This window comes from Misgurnus anguillicaudatus, chromosome 17 (assembly GCF_027580225.2).
Source record: "Misgurnus anguillicaudatus chromosome 17, ASM2758022v2, whole genome shotgun sequence".
NCBI classification, from domain to species: Eukaryota; Metazoa; Chordata; class Actinopteri; order Cypriniformes; family Cobitidae; genus Misgurnus; species Misgurnus anguillicaudatus.
Genome location: NC_073353.2, coordinates 25,864,413 through 25,884,890, shown reverse-complemented (window position 1 = coordinate 25,884,890; position 20,478 = coordinate 25,864,413). Strand labels below are relative to the sequence as shown.

The 20,478-nt window shown below is 37.8% G+C and overlaps 1 protein-coding gene and 1 long non-coding RNA gene across 2 annotated transcripts in view; one reads left to right on the top strand and one right to left on the bottom strand.

Moving 5' to 3' along the window:
• The window catches only part of LOC129452336 (uncharacterized), a 33,789-nt gene extending 33,061 nt beyond the window's left edge, over window positions 1-728 (bottom strand). The window contains exon 1 of the long non-coding RNA XR_012358360.1: window positions 550-728. This is a non-coding gene — a long non-coding RNA (uncharacterized lncRNA). The remainder of the gene's footprint in view (window positions 1-549) is intronic.
• A 160-nt stretch (window positions 729-888) lies between these two features.
• tmtc4 (transmembrane O-mannosyltransferase targeting cadherins 4) lies at window positions 889-19,465 on the top strand. Its single transcript, XM_055216119.2, has 18 exons — window positions 889-1,289; window positions 1,382-1,580; window positions 2,068-2,183; window positions 2,733-2,949; window positions 3,724-3,808; window positions 3,928-4,022; window positions 4,126-4,218; window positions 4,301-4,462; window positions 4,575-4,777; window positions 7,731-7,905; window positions 8,039-8,170; window positions 8,412-8,491; window positions 8,831-8,938; window positions 10,110-10,251; window positions 10,719-10,833; window positions 18,691-18,803; window positions 18,940-19,009; window positions 19,233-19,465. The coding sequence occupies exons 2-18, from the start codon at window positions 1,398-1,400 to the stop codon at window positions 19,379-19,381; spliced, it is 2,238 nt and encodes a 745-aa protein (XP_055072094.2). The 5' UTR covers window positions 889-1,289; window positions 1,382-1,397; the 3' UTR covers window positions 19,382-19,465.
• The last annotated feature ends 1,013 nt before the right edge of the window (window positions 19,466-20,478 follow it).

Sequence of the window (20,478 nt, the reverse complement as noted above, 5' to 3'; positions counted from 1 at the left end):
ATTGTCCGTTAAGGGCTTCTGTAGAAAAATGGCGGCACAAAATGGCCTCCATGTAAGGGGACCCTCAGTGTATGTAGATAAAAACGTCTCATTCTAAGGTAATAAACACATAACGGTTCATTATGAAAGGTCTTTATATACCTCTGATAATATAGTTTGGTATATTATTTTGCATTTCTGTCAAGAGATCCTCCTAAAAATTACACACTGCATCTTTAAAGGTCAAGTTTTAGGTACTTTACAAATAGTTGTGGGCTACAAAAAATATCACATTTTAGTGTATTGTTTACCTTTTGTAAAACTATGGTTTTGCTACATAAACATGGTTAAACTATGGTCAACTATAAATCAGTGTTAATTTGTTTGGTTTTACTACTGTATCCATTTTTTGTCAAACCACGTGTGACAATTTAATTTTAAAGCACAAATATCCCACTTAGGTTACCCTCCCATAACATTCAGGCATTTCCCCCTAACACATAAACATAGATTAAGATGAGGTAAAACATTCATCGTGCAAGACGAAGCTTAATTTGGTGTCACACTCACCCATCCTTCTGATGTATTCTCGTGTTTGCGAGGACTGTGGCCGTTTCTCAAACGGAAGGCGGCATCCTCTGAAGGTCGCAAATGCATGCTGCATACGTCATCAAGCCTGGTTTATTTCAGTTAACTGAGCATTACGTTCGCAAGTCATAAGCATATTACAACAATTTAACAAGAATAATAGTCAACTTTATAATTGTTAATATTCTAAAATAAGACAGTCTTTATGAAATATGCAGCCTAAAAATGCGACCTCCGGAGGATGCAGCCTTCAGTTTGAGAAACGGCCTGTGTGAATCCCCACAGTAACATTCAGCTGCCTCAGGTCACGTGACGCCACACCGTCTATTCTTCTCCGCGCGCTAGCAGGAAGTACAAGCGAGAGCAGAGAGGCTCGTGCATGGATAAGTCGTTCTTTAGCCACGTATTAAACCTTTCATTTTTTATGGTGACGTTTAGCGATATATTTACTGTATTTATGTGATGTCGGTTATTTAAAGTTTGCAATGCTTGTCCTCGACAGCTTGTAAATCGTTCCGTTCGATGGTCTGACAGTTATTAACGTCAGAACCGCTTATTGTATCTGCATCTTGTCATTTCTGCACGAAGGGATTTTAGAGGTAGTAAACGGAAAATCTGTGAATGGTTGATTCCGGTTTCAAATGCTTTGCTCGCCCCGACAGCCGGTTGCTATGCATGCCATGCGTCTGTGTATGCAACCATGCAGCAATAGTATGCAATAGGTATGCTCCTATTCTTTGTACCCTTATTGTCAAATCTAGCATAATTCTGGGTTACTCCTCTAACCTCACACTTGTCTTTTCTATTTTGCAAGTTAATGGTGGGTCAGGATGAGCAGAAACCACATAAAAGATGGTGCTGTTGAGTCTCACTGGGATCACCACATCCCTCTGCCAAAACTGGGTTCCTTTTACTCCCGGCTGGTGACTGCCTTTGTTGCCCTCATCTGTTTCATAAACAGCTATGATGGGGACTTTGTCTTTGATGATTCAGAAGCCATCATCAACAACAAGGTGCCTCCCATGTTGTTTTAGATCAATTTATTGGGATGTTTTGTTGTCACTGTGGTTATAATGCTCAGTTTTGATGTCTACATTGAAAACATGTCTTCTTGATAATGCATACAGATGGCATTTTGGAGGAATTGTGTACAGTAATTATTATAACAGATTTTCTGTTTATTGTCATGTAGCATTTTCATTTTAAGTCTGTTGAATTTAAATATTTTACATTTATATTATATATATGACAGATGCTTGTAATGCAATTTACAGATTATAAAATAATTACAGATTATGATTTTGTGATCACACAAAAATTTACAATTATCCAATAAAGCATGAATAACCCCACCCATAACCCCAATGTCAGAGGGGAAAGCAGATCAAACTAAAATATATTAGATTGTAATAATTCATTTTAAATTTCTACCTTGTAAAAAAGCTACTATTACAAGTGTATTACAAGTAAAGCAAATGCATGTCTTTTTTCTCGTTGTAGGATTTGAATCCTGCTTCTCCTTTAAGTAACATCTGGAAAAATGACTTTTGGGGAAGTAACTTAAGTAGCAACTCCAGTCACAAATCCTACCGGCCGCTAACTGTCCTGACTTTCAGGTACGTTCAACACAAAGACAAAGGCGTCTTTCAATTACTGCTGCGTGACTGATGATTAACACAAGGTAACTGTACAACCTGCTTATAGTGAATATTTTCAGACCTCTTTGCATATATTAGATGTCTGGACTTGTAATTTTATTCTCAGTGGGAAATCAAAAGAGGTCCCCCAAGAGCTTCCTCATTGAACGCCACAATAATTGACATTAAAATTGGATGCATATATTGCCTTTTATCAAACTCATTTCAACATTGTCTTTGGCATTTGACTGCTACTGTGAAGAATCTATATAGGGGGCATAATTCATGTCCTACATGCTGCTAATGAGAATGACATCGTTTTGCATTAGTAATGTCCTGTTATCTCAACTTGACCATAAATATTATGAATCTGTAATGCGGCATTGTCTGGTAAAGTCCTTTTTTATGGTTTTATGGCTGCTGTTTTTGTTTCACAGAACAAAAGCAAACAAAACAAACTTTGCCAATATCATATAAATGTTAGAGCAATTTTTGTAGATTCTGATTGGTTGATTATTATTTTTTCAGGATAAACTACCTCTTGGCCGGTGGACTGTATCCAGTTGGTTTCCACTTACTCAACGTTGCCCTCCACTGTGTTATTTCGGCGTTAATGATTGACGTGTTTTCAATATTAATCGGTGGTCTGTCTCACGACGGAAGAGGGTCGAAACTCAGTTTCTCTCCAAAAGCATCATTCCTCGCTGCGCTTTTCTTCGCAGCTCACCCGGTTCACACAGAAAGCGTAAGTAGAGTGATTCAGCAAGGCCGTCTCTGCCCGGTAAACAATATCCCACTACAATGTTCTCTATCACCATGTTCACTGATGTTGCATGAAATATACATTACAAGGCCCATGGAGAAGAAAGCTTCACGCAGCTGGTGTGCCTCGCATAGGTGGGCTTTACGGTCAGGCATGGCTATTAACAGCAACCGTACGCTAGTTCTGACCTGGCACGGATGCATCAGAGCATGGTAGTGCCTGCCGATGCTCCGGATCTCCTCTTTAATCAGGTTCACAAAGACCGGCCCTGGACCTGGAGGGGGTTAGGTTCAGAGAGACCACTGACTTGGGTCTATGGGATGTATCAAAGAAGGTGGCCCCCAGGACTCCAGCAAAGGCCGACTGCAGTTCTGTAATGAGTGTTGCCTCCTGCCTTCACCGCTAATTTGGCCAGAAATACAGGAAATTTCACAAACAGAAGAACAGCGATGTTGTTATGCAGCTCATTTTTTGTTTTTATTTGTCAAGCATGTTTTAATATGTGTAGGTTTAACATGAATTTCTGGCTCCGAAAAAAATAAATTAATATTTTATGACTTTGAAATGTTAGATGATGCACTGATTTTGGTGTTTTGCAATGGAGTGGGTTATGATGGACCACTAGTCAACTAGTAGTGGAGCAGTTGTTTTTGCCCTTTCCTATCTTACGGACAGCGAGGCAGTGTCCTTCATGCCCTCTCAAGTATTTAGTTGGAGTTGATCTTGGAAATAATCTGTTATTTTTCTCTCATGTAGGTGGCTGGCATTGTTGGCAGGGCAGATTTGTTGTGTGCCCTGTTTTTCCAGCTCTCTTTTTTGGTTTACTGCAAATCATTTCAAGGTCAGTTAAGAACCTATAACATTATTTTGTAATATTAAATATGCACACGCTGCATGTTGTAATCTCGCTGATTTTTTATTTAGCTTACAAATTAGTTGCTCAAAATGCTCTCCCTGTAGGTAGCGATAAAAAATTCTCTGTGTCATGGATAATTGGTAGCATTGTTCTGTGTGCTGTCGCCATGCTTTGCAAGGAGCAAGGTATCACAGTTTTGGTGAGTAAAAATGTGCATAATGAGTGCCTTAACCCTCAAATAACTCTTTTCATGATCCCTTGATCATTCATTAATGAGTCATTCATTACTTTCACCTTCACAGGGGGTGAATGCTGCTTATGATATTCTCATTGTCTGTAATCTGAACATCTATGAACTTCTTCAACGGCTGCTGTCCAGGAGAAAAACAGCTGAAGTCAGTTGTTTTACTTGCCGTTTTCCATAGCGGTCTCTCTTGTGACATGTGGATTGATCATATTTTGCTTTATTACAATCAGATTGGAGAGTGGGTGAAGAACGGTTTGCTAGTGAGGTTGGCTATTCTCTTTTTTGGTGGCTCTTTTCTTTTATATGCGAGATGGAGGATCATGGGTACTGGGCCTCCGTCCTTCACTGAGGTGGATAACCCAGCATCCTTTGCTGAAAATGTTATCCTGAGGGTAAGCAGAATGCTCATTTGGAGTTTTTTTTTTATGGTTTAGCCATGTAAGTAACAATACAATCCTTCTAAACTCTTGATATCAGATACTTTCTTTTTACTTTGATTGACAGATTGTGAATTATAATTATTACTACTCCTTGAATGCTTGGCTGCTGCTGTGTCCCTGGTGGCTGTGTTTTGATTGGTCAATGGGCTGCGTTCCCCTGATTAAATCAGCCAGTGATTGGAGGATCATCTGGCCTCTTTTGCTGTGGTGCTGTCTGACAGGCTTGATAAGTCAAGCTCTGTGCTCACAGGACAGCAATAAAAGAAGGTAAGACCATATAAAAGCACCATATCAAAACAATATGTGTAAACATGAATAAAGGACGATGCTTTGAAAATAAAATAGTCATCAGAGACCTCAGAACAGTGCTGAATACAGCGTTTCTCTGTATTTAGCTTAAATTGCATTAAAAGTTACATATTTTCACTGTCCTTTCGAAAGCTTGTGTCCAAGAAACAGAAAACACTGTATTTTTAAAGGAGTACACAATGTGTTGTCTAAGTTGACAAGCACTTTTAAATATATAGATTTTTTTATTCATTAAATACTTGCAAACCCAACACAAAATATGGAGACACGAGATTTCGGAAGGACAGCGAAAATATAATAGCATTTTTTGGCTCATCCGAAGACTTTTGTTTAATACACTAAATAATGGTTGTGCCTACAGTATAGAACCATATATTGATTTTTCCAATTTGTTTTCTCACATTTTCTCATTGACAACATATTTGTTTTATAAAAAATGTACTTTAGTAACATAAACACCTGCTACCATATTGGGTAACACTTTACTTGAAGGGGTGTTCATAAGACTGACATGACACCTTCATAATCATGACATGATACGTGTTATGAAGATGAAGGAGATTTTATGCACATTTGACAACTTTCATTAAGTTTCATTTGTTAAATTATGTCATTTTTAATGCAAAGATGACATTGTTTGAATTGTCTTTGTTATGACAACTTGACATAAACCAATACGTCATAACTTGACATAAATCTGTCATAAACATGACATAGCAGAATAATGACCATACTTAAGAAACAACCTAGCTTTATGGGTTAACATTACATTAAACTGTAATTTAAACATTAGTAATTGTTAAAGGTGCAGTGTGTAATTTTTAGGATTCTTTGACAGAAATGCGAAATAATATACTGAACTATATTATCAGGGGTATATAAAGACCTTTCATAATGAACCGTTATGTGTTTATTACCTTAGAACGAGACCTTTTTATCTACATACACGAGGGTCCCCTTACATGGAAGTCGCCATTTTGTACTGCCATTTTTCTACAGAAGCCCTTAAAGGACAATTTCTTTTACTAAGTTGTTTCAGATGATGACATGTTTGTCCGGTGGCGGCTGCCGTAGCTTCTCTATGTGTTTCAAAAGCGAGGGGTGAGCCGTGGACTAAGCCATTGGTTGCTATTCGCAACCTCACCAATAGATGCCGCTTAAATCTACACACTGCACCTTTAATACTATGTCAAATAATTTACATTTAAATACCTTAACAAAATTCAACAGACACATCACAATATTATACTTAACTTTATGTATGTGCATAATACATAAAAAACTAACAACTAACAGAACTTGTTCTTCCTCACACAGAGGGTTCTGACATTTTCTGAAAAAAAAAAAAAAACGAACAAAACATTTAATTAATTTAATTTAATTTAATTAACTTTGCAGCAATATGGACCCAACACTGCATGGCTTAATCTATTATTGTACAGTTTTTATTTAATTTGGGGTGAATCGGTCCCCAAGTGTAAAAAATATATAATTGTATCAATTTTTTATTTTATTATTATTATTATTATTGAATGATAGATTTTATTTGTTAAACACATGGAAGAAACTTAAAAAAACATTGTGAACTGAAGAATATTCCAACATGATCTCACAAAGTTCCGTGGGATAGTCACGGAATTTTGTGCTCATTTTTCCGTGGCATTCTCACGGATCTCCGCATTTTTCCGTGGCCCTGCTACGGACTGTCTTTTTCCGTGGCATTCTCACGGATTGGTTACTCAACTGCTTTTTCCTATTTTCAAACCATTTTTGCATCGGTTTAGGGTTAGATTTGGTGTTTGCGTTAGTATGTCACTTTAAATATTGGTTTATACTATTTTTTCTGATTTATTCTTTTATATTTTTTAAACTTTAAACAATTGTTGCCTGGCGTTGGGGTTAGAGTTGGGTTTGGGTAGGGATGTCATTTCATGTAAATCTAACCCTAAACCGAAGCAAAAATGGTAAGAAAATAGGACAAAACAGTTGAGTAACCAATCCGTGAGAATGCCACGGAAAAAGACAGTCCGTAGCAGGGCCACGGAAAAATGCGGAGATCCGTGAGAATGCCACGGAAAAATGAGCACAAAATTCCGTGACTATGCCACGGAAATTCGTGAGATCAGGTTGGAATATTCATGATGTTGTTATAAAACTATTTGACAGAGTGACACTTAATGACATTTTAATGACAAATTATATTTGTACCACTGTAGTTGAGGTCAAGAAAAATATTCATGACGCTGGTATTAAACTATATGACAGAGTATTTACAATTAATGACATTTTAATGACAAATTATATTTGTATCACTTGTAAAAAGTGGTCAGTTATGTTGTCTTGGTAATGTCAAGTTGTCATAACAAAGACATCTCAAACAATGTCATATTTGCGTTAAAAATGACACAATTAAACAAATGACACTTAATGACAGTTTTCATAAACGTGCCTAAATCTCCTTCATGTTCATAGCACGTGTCATGTCATGATTATGAATGTGTCATGTCAGTCTTATGAACACCCCTTCAAGTAAAGTGTTACCCAATATGATATAAGTAACTCTGATGAGTATTTAAAGAAAAAAATACACCACAGTAAGATTTTACCTCCTATCAGTTAAAACAAATTTTATTTAGCGAATGTTCATTTATTCTATTTCAAATTAAATGGATAAAAGTTTTCTCCCATGTCCAGAAATGAGTTTCCTGCTTTGTGCTTATAATACATTTATATAACAATTTCTTTCATTTCTTTTATACAACTTCATTCAAGTGCATTCAAGGTACATGTATCAGTATGTGTGTTCCCTGGGAATTGAACCACAAACTTAGCATTGCAAACACAATGCTATACCAAATGAGCTACAGGAACACTAAATTATGTTTATAAATGATGCTTTTTGTCATTTTAGGACTCTGACATTTGGCTTGGTACTGCTGGTAATTCCATTCCTGCCAGCCAGTAATCTGTTCTTCAGGGTGGGGTTTGTGATAGCCGAGCGGGTGCTGTACCTCTCTTCTGCCGGCTACTGCCTTATTCTGGCCTACGCTGTGGGCTACTGTAGCTGCCACTGGAGGAAACACAGGGTATGTGTCCAGTTTTACACCAATTTTCCCACTTATCACCTCCTAATATTCACCATCAGACCATAATTCACTGTAACTAATTTGTCCGTTGAGTATGTGTGTGTTCACGTCTGTGTGTGTGGGCTGACCGCAGAGGCTGCTGAGAGTGGCCACGTTGATGCTGCTGTGTGTAAACGTGGTTCGCTCTGCGCAGCGCAGTCAACAGTGGAGGTCTGAGCAGAATCTCTTCACCAGCGCCTTGTCTGTCTGCCCTCTCAACGCCAAGGTGAGACTGCACAGCTCTCTGGAGAACACGCCCACTAACTTCACCTGCACTCCATTGTTGAAATGCATTACAATAACTACGGCTTAACCATCACATATGGCAAAATTAAATGGCTGTAAATTATAACTAGATAATCTGCGTAGTGTTTGCAATATTAAATTAATAAAAGTGGTGTGATGTTCCATAGTGGTTTTACATTATGCTTGATGAGTATTCAAACTTTCCCCTTCGTGTTGCACAGGTGCATTATAATGTTGGCAAAAACCTTGCTGACAGAGGCAACCAGAGTGCTGCCGTCAAATACTACAGGGAGGCTGTGAGGTAAAAACATGATTTCAACCTATTGTGTTCGCCAAACATATTACATTTATTCATATTTCAGCACTTTAAACAGTGCAATGTTATCATCAGTGAACTCTTGTTTTTTTTGTCTCTGAATTGAAACATACACTAACTTCATAGCTCTGTTAAATAAAATAATAAATAATACAAATAAAAATACAATAATAAGAACAAAATTTAGCAAGTCGTTTTGTTGCATACTCCTTTAATAGGCAGCTACCTTATGATGTAGTTTCCTTACCAAAATAGTGTAGACTGGTTTGAAATGCTCTTTACAGGCAGCAACTTCACATGCCTCACAAATATTACTCCTTACAGATTACACCCTAAGTATGTTCATGCCATGAACAATCTTGGTAATATATTAAAGGAGAGGAATGAGTTGCATGAAGCTGAGGAGCTCCTGTCAGCTGCGGTTCGTGTCCAGTAAGTTGATGATAAATTATAAAATATCTCTGGATAACTTATGATTCACTACATGTTCGTGTCATTTACATTATATGCACTTATGTGCCAATTGCTAACAAAACATAGACATTTAATGTAGTTTTACTTGTCGCCTTTGACTCGTGACCCAGTTGGGACCGCCCCATTTCAACGAAATTCTCACAAACAACAACACACTTCTTTGGTGATGTTGATTTCGTGTCAGCTCTTGGTTGGTGTGTACGTGCCCCATTCCAGTTAAAGTGACCATATAAGGACTTCCGCTGTTCTTCTGGTGCCTGTTATACAATAGATTCAGAAGTCAAATAAACTTTCCGAAACTTGTAGGAAAGAGGAGAGGTATGTTTGGCTCAGAAGTACTCGCATCACACATCCAACTGCTTTTTGGAATTTTTGCCCATGTTTAACTCTTTTCCCGCCTCGTCAATTAAGATAAAACGCTTCCCTGCCAATGACGAGTATTTCCGGCTTTCCACAATACCACTATTATCCACCAGGTGCCAAGCTTCCATAACTTATAAAACCCAGAAGTATCGCCATAGGGCAGGGGTATCAAACTCGGTTCCTGGAGGGCCGGTGTCCTTCAGAGTTTAGCTCCAACCAGCTCAAACACACCTGTTTGGAAGTTTCTAGTAATCCTGAAGACCTTGATTTTGATTAGGGCTGGATCTAAACTCTGCCGGGACACCGGCCCTCCAGGAATTGAGTTTGACACCCCTGCCCTAGGGCAAACAGCCGCATGTCCGTGTAAGTTTTGAGCATCGCTCTGCATCTGATCTCTATCAAAAGTCCTTCACAAACATGGAATTATCTCAGCTTTTTGCTCAAAATTTGGTGTTTTTGAAGAAAACTACCCATATTTGAGATGTGATAAAAAGAAAACAAATGAGGGTAGGATGAAACTTTTTTTTTTTTTTAAAGCAAAGGGTCTGTTTTTTCATTTGATATATTGTATGTTTGTATATTTAAAGAAGAACATTTTCTGGAAGGCATTTAACTTGAAAATCTTGAAAAATGCTGTGTTAATAAGTCAAAAAGCATGAAATATCGGTTCCCCCCACCCCTTTAACAAAAACATGCTTATTTTAAAGTGTCACCTTTAAACCTTTACATCATAAGTCGTTCTGTAACGTTTTTGCTATGTTTACAGGCCTGATTTTGCTGCAGCTTGGATGAATTTAGGTATTGTGCAGAACAGTCTGAAAAAGTTTGATGAGGCTGAACGGAGCTATTGGAATGCTATTAAATTCAGGAAGAAATATCCAGACTGTTACTACAACTTGGGACGTCTGGTAAGCGATGTACTTTTTCTGCATATCACATTCGTACTAAAAATATGAAAACATATGCAGGGAATCATTTTGTGGCATGGGTGTCTCATGTGATTTACCTGATGGACTTTCACGCCACCAGCAAGAGTGTCAAAAAAAAAACACTCTGACGCTCAAATGCATTCTCTGGAGTACTCTCAAGCGGAGGTTTCCGCCTTCCGATTTGTTGCCGCCGAACGTTTCCGCATTGCGATTAGTTGCTGCCGAACCGCATCATAGCTCATTACCATAAAGTAATGTCAATCCATGTGGCAGCAATTTGCACCAAAACTTATTCGTTATTGAGAATCGTGAGAGAATCATGATCTTTATTTTAAGCAAATGGTGATTCTCATTTTAAACAGAATCTTGCAGCATAATGTACCAGGGTGATGTCATGAAAACACTGATCCGTTGTTTGTGATCCTCCTTGTTTGTTGTATCTCCAGTATGCAGATCTGAACCGCAGCGTGGATGCACTAAATGCCTGGAGGAACGCTACCATGCTGAAGCCGGAGCACAGCTTGGCCTGGAACAACATGGTCATACTACTGGACAACACTGGTATGGCTTTGAAATACTAATTTCACAATTTCGCATTAACATGTGATCAAATATGAAATACAGCATGTTGTTTGGGGGGAGGGCTCCGAGCCCAAAGTAGCCTACTCCCCCCTCTTTAACTGGGATAGATATACCAGCTGAGAGTGAGGTGATGGGGTGGAGGAGGGATCGTTTTGCAGTGTCACGGGACAGAGGTGAGGGACGGCCATTAATAGAGACCTCTTCGCGCTGATAGGTTGGATAACATGACCATGCTCCTCCCCCACTTAGTTAATAAACTTCATATAATTATATCAACAAGTACATTAAATTAATCAATACTGTCACACTTTTAAAGGAATAGTCCATTTTATAAAAAAAATCCAGATAATTTGCTCACCACCATGTCGTCCAAAATGTTGGTGTCTTTCTTTGTTCGGTCGAGAAGAGATTGTGTTTTTTTGGGGAAGGCATTCCAGGTTTTTCATTTTGATGGACCCCAACGCTTAACAGGTTTGATGCAGTTTAAAATTGCAGTTTTAACACAGCTTTAAAGGGCTCTAAACAATCCCAAACGAGGCATTAGGGTCTTATCTAGCGAGACAATTGTCAGTGTTGGCAAGCAAAAACACAACTTCTCTTCTTCCTCCGGCTGTGACGAGCCAGCGCACCCTCATGTAATTGCGTGATGATGTCGAAAGGTCACGTGTTACATATATGAAACGCACATTTGCGGACCATTTTAAACAATAAACTGACACAAAGACATTAATTAGTATCATTCGACATACAACAACGTCGGAACGGTCCTCTTTCTCAACACTGGGGCGTAGTTTCGCATTCGTCATCCATGACCTCTTGACGTGATGACATATTACGTGTGGTCGCCCTGGGGCATCACAGGACCAGAGAAGTTGTGGTTTAAAAGTGCATTTTTTTTTTCTTGCCAAAAATGACAATCGTTTCCATACATGGGACCCTTATGCCTCGTTTGGGATCGTTTAGAATCCTTTGAAACTGCTATTTTAAACTGCATTGGAACTGTTAAGTGTTGGGGTCCATTAAAGTCCATTAAAATGAGAAAAGTCCTGGAATGTTTTCCTCAAAAAACATAATTTCTTCTCGACTAAACAAAGAAAGACATCAACATTTTGGATGACATGGTTGGTGAGTAAATTCTAGCCTTAGATGGGTGGTTAGCCTTCACTTTTTATATCGCTGTAGATAAATAAACTATTACAGTGGGGCTCGAAAGTTTGGGCCCCCTTGGTAAAAATACTCTTCTTCGTTTCATATGTCTGCAAAACCAAGTCCTATTTAAAGTTACAGTATGGCAAACTAAAAAGGACTTGTTTTGCAGCCATATAAAATGAAGAAGAATATTTTTGACAGTTGGGATCACAATATGGTTTTGGTGCACACAAGGATTAAAAAGTGCTCCATGTCTACAGTTAAATATACTGCTGTATCTTCATTGTTTTGAAAATACTTGTATACCAGAGGTCTGGACATCTTATTCAGACACATGGCTTCATGGATTATATCAAATACCAACAAATAAAAAAGTCAAAACCTGACTTGCTCTGCTAGAAGAGTGAGTATTAGAGAAAGTGAGTATTAGAGAAAATGATTTATTTCGTAATGTAGTTTCCCCCTTACTTTCAATGGTTTTACTTCAATGAAACATAATATTTTTGTGATTTTTTTATTTTTTATTAAAGCTTAAAGAAGAAACATTATAGATTATTTTTATAGCTTTCTTTGCTCATATTTACCAAGGGTGCCCAAACTTTCAAGACCCACTGTATATGCAGCTGTCTGAAATACAGTACTTCATGTGGTCGGTCAATTATATCTATATACTCATATATTTTTAAATATTGACTACTAAACTGTATAAATGGTTTAGTAGTCAACAAATTTTCTACGTATTGTAGCTGTCAGTGTCTCAGATTAATCCACAGTCTTTCTTGTATATATAATCAATATTTCATATCCTTGATTTATGTGGTAAATAGCCATATAATAAGCAGAAAAATGTATAGTTTGCTTCACGTCAGGGTCCTGATGCCCTGTTGGGGTTTATTTCACAATAATAACCACCCGGCTGTACATTATCCTCTGCGCACATCACAGTTTAGCAATTCAGTATAGATCTGTGTTACTCCAGACAGAGGCAGTCATGTATGCATAAACTGAGCGAGTGTTCTCATTAAACATGACCTTGACCCTGCCCTTGGGGGTAAACAGATGATCTTGGCCTTTTCCCAAATTTTCCTGCTTTCACATTTTGGTCTCGTGTCCCAAGTATAGCAGCAGCTCATAGCTGTGTGTGTGCGAGAGAGAGGTGTGAACTTCTACTCTGCAGATGCTGAGCGTCAGGTGCACGCTGCCACATGGGGCCATGCTGCATAATTAGTTCACGCTATACAACAATTAACTCCTGCATCACATCCTCACCCCTTTTTGGTCAGAGACCCCACAGGCATAGATAAAGTTGCTTTTGGAACCGCCACAATAATTTTACTAGACGTAAACACCAACAATTGATTGCCTTGTCTTGCATTAACATTGCATAGCAGTAGGTAAAGTATCTAAAATTATTTTTTGGCCTATGAAGATATTCAGTATTTATGAACCAGTTTTATTACAGTTATATATCATTCACAGAAATGAAGCAAACTTAGAAACTCTAATGCTGTTTATGTTATCGACTTTGATACAAAAGCATGAAGTACATAGTATTTACTACACCAGTGGTTTTCAAACTGGGGGCCGGGGGGGCCCCATTTTATAAAATTATTTATCATGAATTCTGTGTATTTAAACCTAAAAAATAATAAGCCAACTAACATACAGCACTACTAGGTATAATTTTATATGTTTTGTTTAATTAAAATATCACATTTTAAACTGTTTTTGTAAAAAAAATTATTTCGGGGGTCCGCGAAAAAATGCACTGTACACAAGGGGGGCCGCACGCTGAAAAAGTTTGGGAACCACTGTACTACCCAACTGCTCTGCAACAACAACAAAAAAGCGCTATAGATATAAATTTGAATTTAACTGCATTAAATTATCTGTTTTAGCGCTTATGCTAGTGAGCTGCCAAAGTATATATAAATGCTTCTTAATTTTATACTGACAGCAAAATAATTTTATATTTTTCCTAGGCCTACTACGAATTAGAACCTGAATGTATTTAGCCGATAAGATTTATTTCTTTGCCTGTTTACTCTTACTGTAATGACAAAAAGGCACTTTTCCCAAAAGTTTCTGTTCTGATGAGATGTTACAGGATTAACAGAGGATGTCCTTTCTGGAAAATGCCAGCATAAGAACCCAACATGATTAGACCGGAAGAGCAAGAATCATCAATGCTTGAAATTTATGTATTAAAAGCTTTGTGTGTTGTTTTAAAGCCACTCTTCCCTGCCGTGTGGAGAATGGTGCGATTCCCTGACAGAAGCCGTTTATTCAGACGCGTCTCCCAGGCAGGTTGGCCCTCCCTTGAGAGACTTGGCACGGTCTATTTTCCCTGCCAAAAAATAAATAAAAAACCCCTCTCCCTCTGCATGTTTCAAGCCACACTCTATCCCATGAGTAAATTACAGTTAAGAAAGAAAATTGGAATTGTTTTACCCACATTAATTGTTTCTTGTAAAATAAAAGTAAGGATGGTATTAAGTGCGCAAACATAAAATATTTTAAAGTTTATATTTATGTTTAGGTTTGAACAGTAAAGAGAAATATCCTCTACAGCTCATGAATTTGATAAGGGCCGGCCGGTGAGAGAAGATTTGTGTGAGTCTGTGGTTACGGGGAGTTTTGACATCCAGATCAATAAGTCAGTAGCCCTTGTGTTGGACTCTAATTAGGAAACTAAAAGAATCGGTCATGTGTGGAGGGGAAAAACTCTCTTCTGGAGAGCGCTGTCACACCAGAGAAATCTACCCTGCACAGTCAACAAAAACTACAGGATTGTACTCTGGTAGTCCTTTTCATGACGTATAGAAACAAAAAGTTACATAAAGTTAGAACAATTTTCCTTTATAGAAATTTTATTAAGCAGCTTTAATGATGAAGAAGTACCAGCACACAAGTGAGACTGAAAAGGGCAGTCCAAATTGTAAGATGCGCTAACCACCAGGTTTTGACACTGATATGTTTTAAATCATGTTTAAATTTTCTTAAAAAATTTAAAGGCCGCCACACTTTTAAAAATAATGAATTTGGGGCGATTTACCCCTTTACGACAATCCTGGGTAAAGTCCTGATCATCTTTGTAGTTGTACCGATTATCTTATCCGATTTTCCTGTTGTGCGTGGTGTGTTAAGAGCGTCTGAAACTGGTCAGAAGCACGTCAGGTTCACTACAATGGCAAATTGTAAATATTCAACATGTTAAAAAGAAAATCCTGTTGTGGGGGGGAACCCCGAGGACAAACGTGCATTCATGGTGTAGATCAGGGGGCTCCAACCTTCTGGAGGGCTAAATTTTTATATAGTCTACTCAAAACTTCATTGTACTTGTTTAAAATGTTAACATAAATTAAAGAAGCCAAGCTAATATAAAAAATATTTAATAAATAAATATTAAAATTGAGGCTATTAATAGAATGTGCTTTGGCGGGGAACTCACAGACTCCGTGCGGGAACCTGGTGCCGGCGTTCACCATGTTGAAGACCACTGGTATAGATTGTCACGTGAAACAAAACAAGCAAATCAGAAAGCGAGCTGAAGAAAGACAAAATCATAACAACAACAGTCATGGCGCAGCAGGCAAAGCAGTCCATCGCATAATGCAATTTCTTTATGCCCCTCATCCACCATGTTTGTTTAGTGTGAAGCAGGGCTTTGAACCAGATTTTTTCCCACTTGGTTCGTTCCGAACACAAACAGTATTTTAACGTTTCCGGTTTTTGTCTTGTCATCAAACATTAAAAAAGGCTACATTATGTAAGCTGCATAACTGTAATTCTGACATCCCTACATTTGTCAAGTGTACTTAAACACACGCGCACACACACAGACGGAGGACGAATTCCAAAAGGCGCTCCACATAAAGTGAAAATTACGTTGTTTTCCAGTGCTTTATTCACCAAATGTATTTTAATGGACTACGGTATGAGACACAGTAGCGCAACTCTCTCTCAAGTTTATAGATCAAGAGTTCTGATCTTTGAAGGGCTTAGGGCTAATCACGTTTGATTGGACTTGGACCGGACACATTCAACCACATGTGCGTCTGTGCGTACAGAAAATTGCTCACTTTAGCATCTTTTTGCGGTTAAATTGTTTAAAATCACGTGTTAACATTTGCAAGCCTTTGAAACACATGCAAACTATCAACTTTCACCCTATTTAAATTTGCGTATTAATCTGCAAATCGCATGCGAGCCGAACCATGGGTCCTGATCTGTACGGATCAACTGCAATCCGTTACACCACTAATTAGTATTAAAAAAACCATCTTGAGGTACTTGGTAGCCTACAATATTTACCTCTTATGATTGAGCATTACAGACTTGGGCTTGAGTAGACTACTTGCTGGTGGCAAGCTTGTCATTTCTCCGATGAGTCAACAACAACCAGAAGTAAACTTCACCGAGTCATATTGCACAGAAATCTTGTCAAAGAATGAAAAATAACGGTATTAACCGGTTACCAATATTTTAAATAAACGATTCTGTTCCAGAACATATTTTTTTTTAAGTTTCTGGTTTCATTTCTGTTCCTTTTAAAACATCAAAAGTTTCTGGTTTTCTTTTTCGTTCCGTGAACCGGTTCAAAGCCTTGGTGTGAAGTCACGTTTTACCACAAGAGACTTGAGAGAAAATGTATATTAGGGAATCTGATGGCGTGTCGTGTTCTCTTATGACCACATAGCGGCACTCAACACACTATAGGAGCTAAACTGTTAAATGGAAGATTTTTTGTCATCAAGTTTGTGGCCTTTCACATTTTAAAAATCTTTTAGTGTGGCCCTAGTTTAAGTGATACTTGCTCATGCAAAATATGTCGCCACAACGCTAAGGTGTTTAATGTGGTTACCGTGAAATTGGTATGCCATTGCTAAGGTGTTTTGTGATTTTGCTACTGTAGGTGTTACTGCCCCAAATATAAAGTTTCCACACACAGGACAAATCTCTGTTTCCTAGATATTTATGGGTTCTCTGCTTCAATATTTTTTTTTTAAATTCTTTGCCTGGCAGGCAAAAACCATAATTTTAGATTTAGGGTTTCTCAAATTCCTTTATGTCGTTCCTAACAACACCCTTTAGCCATACAGTAACTACTGTATATTTACACACATAGCACAACCTTTAGTATTTTATTTCTTTAGTATGAATTCTTTAATATGAATGCCTGCCCAAGCACAATTGATCAGTTCACGGTTAATATAGGGGAGAACTGGGGCGAAAGTAACGTGGGACGAAAGTAACAAACCGATTTTCTCCGAGCCCTGATAACATTTGCATTCCAAACAAATGTTATTGACAGTATCTTGACGCAACCCTTGACAGAGCTGACCAAATGTGCGTTATTTCCTTACCATTTTGCGTGTCTGGGTCCCGAAAGATTTTTTCAAAAATAAGTAAATTCCTAAAGCGGTCATTTTTTTCTAATAATGCGTTGTGTTTCTTGTTTCATGTGTTACATTACTGATCAATCTACACGTTATTTAGTGCTGTAACACATCCTCAAGTTCGACTTATCAGAGTTTCTCAAAAAAAAAGTAAATCGGATTTAAATGTCCAGAGCTCCTGTCGGGACGAAAGTAACACTTGTTACTTTGTCCCGCTGCTAATACTGTTTATGTTGACGTTATACTGTACATTATGTTGAAAATGTATATTATTCCAATTTGATTTAATTTTATTTTATTGTGTTCATGTTTTATTTTCAACAATTCAAGTTTGTAGTGTCATGTCGCTTTTGAAACATTTGATGAAGCTGATATTTAAGGTGCAGTGTGTAATTTTTAAAAGAATCTCTTGACAGAAATGCAAAATAATATACAAAACTATATTATCAGTGGTGTATAAAGACCTTTTTATAATGAACGTTATGTTTTTATAACCTTAGAATGAGATGTTTTTATCTACATACTCCGAGGGTCCCCTTACGTGGAAGTCGCCATTTTGTGCCGCCATGTTTCTACAAAAGCCCTTAACAGACAAACTTTTTTTATGAGTTGGCTCCGTCTTTGAATTTTTTTTTTGGTGGTGGCTACCGTAGCTTTTCTATGCGTTTCAAAAGCGAGGGAAGAGCAGTGGACTGAGCCATTGGTTTCAATTCACCACCTCACCACTAGATGCAGCTAAAATTTACACACTGCACCTTTAAAATGAAAATTTTATTTCATTATTTTTTGCAAAGATAAATGACAAAATATGTTTGCAGTTACATATTAGCAAGGTCATAATTATGTATATTTACTAAAAACAAGTGTAACTCAAAAATGTATCTTGTTTTATTGTGTTAATTTTGATCCACCCGTGTCAAAAGTAACAATGCCTTACTTATGTTCAAAGTGAAATTATACTGAAGTCGTTTTACATTTTGTTCAAAATTTCACCTGGTATTGATAGACCACACCTGTGAGTTATTGACCATAGCAAAAATATACCCCTGTATAAAACATTATATTTTAAAATTAAGTTTTATGAAAAATTTTACTTTCGCCCCTGCTCTCCCCCTTATATTTAATGTTTTATTATAATAGTTTTAATTTAATTTTTAATTTTGTATGTGATAATGTGTGAATTGTGCTTTTAATTCCCTTTTTTTATGCTTGTGAAGCACAAAATTTGGTGTATGAAAAGTGCTATTTAAATAAATGCTTATTATTATTATTATTATTATTATTACAGGTAACCTGGCTCAGGCTGAGCTTATTGGAAAGGAAGCATTAAAGATATTGCCAAAAGATCACACCATCATGTTTTCCCTCGCCAATGTCCTTGGGAAACAAGAGAAATACAAGGTTAATATTGTACATTTACGGCTGTGTTTGTGAAAATATATTTGTGAGTGTTTTTGATAAAGGCCTTTTCACCTACACAGGTCTATTACAGACATATAAACACAGCATTGTCACAACGTTCCTTTTTTTCTCTCAGGAGTCTGAAGGTTTCTTTCTCGACGCTCTGAAGATCAACCCAAACTTTGCCAGTTGCCATGGCAATCTTGGTAAGTCTCCCAGGGACCCCGCTGGCAATTCTGTATTGTCACAAAAACTGTTGTTCAAGTTCGACTTCTGCAATGTTACGCGATACAGGCATAAATCGATGCGATGTGAATCAATAAACAAAGCAAAGTGGCTGTGATTCTTCTTCCATTCACATGAGACCTATGCTGGGTTACTGTAAAGTCTGGTGATTTAAGTGACGGCTCTTTTTTTGTGCCGTTGCAGCTGTTCTTTATCACCGTTGGGGAAAACTAGACTTTGCAAAAAAGCATTATGAACTGTCTCTTCGGCTGGACCCCAACGCCCCAGGAACCAAGGAGAACTACAACATGCTCAAGCGTAAACTGGAACAGAGGCACAGGACTGTTGGATAACACTGTTTTTGATAACTGCATGCTTCAAATGTTTTCTTTGTATGTTATCTATATAACTAAATTAAATCGAATCTTGTTAGTGTTCACCTTTGTCTTTGATGAATACACACAGATGACACGGCTGCATGATGTTAGAGGTTTAAGCGTCTCAAATGATTTTGTCACGTGTAACTGTAGTCTCAAGACATATGGAACGTATCCACTGTCTTCACTTTCATCTTTGACCTCATGTTATGTCAGCTGGGCCTCTATTTATTAGTCTGTTACACTTTGTAATTGCAGAGTATGTTACCATTGGCCATCCACCAAGAATGTACCCCAACTGTGGACATCTCAACAAATTGGTTTAAAAAAAAGCAGAGTTACCATAAGGGTCTTTCTTGGACTTGATCCTGTCCTGTCGTTCTTCCCAAATCTCTGTAGTTAATGTCGGAAAGAGTCAATGTTCTGATGTCCCGATGTCGGGGGCCAAAGGGTCACCCCAAGTAGGAAGTCAACAGCCATGACAGCAAAGAAAACAGTGAAGCGCAGAATGAGGGCTTCAAAGGAGGCGAAACGTGTTCCCTAGGGGCATCTCACGCACGCTGGCTGATCTTGAAAGTTAGTGAGCTGACCTCAAAACACAATTTCAGTCAACAAGTCATCTTCTTGCTTGAAAGTGCATCTTGGTTGTATTTTTTCACCTGCTTCCTTCATCCGTCTGGAAACTTTTGAAGACCTGGATTGCAATGGTGCAGGGATGTCAGGGGTTATTTCTTGTGATGATACCAGCTTCACATGTGAAATATTACCCGGCAGTTATAATAAATGCATAACGTACTGGTTCAGTGATGATGAGAATACTGTTGAGATGCTTTAACAGAATCTACTAGAATAAAATGATCAAATGCTGAGCAATAACAGCATGTTTGATACACAGTATACAGTAGAGGGTTACACTTTACAATAAGGTTGTATTTGGTGAGCTTGGATGCAAAATACTCTTAAGTGCATCTGACATGTTTTCTTGTAAATTAGCATTTTTTTAATCAGGCTCTTGTGTGTAAGTTCAGTCATTTCAATGTAATGGCAATGAAAAGGTTATTAGTCAGCAATTG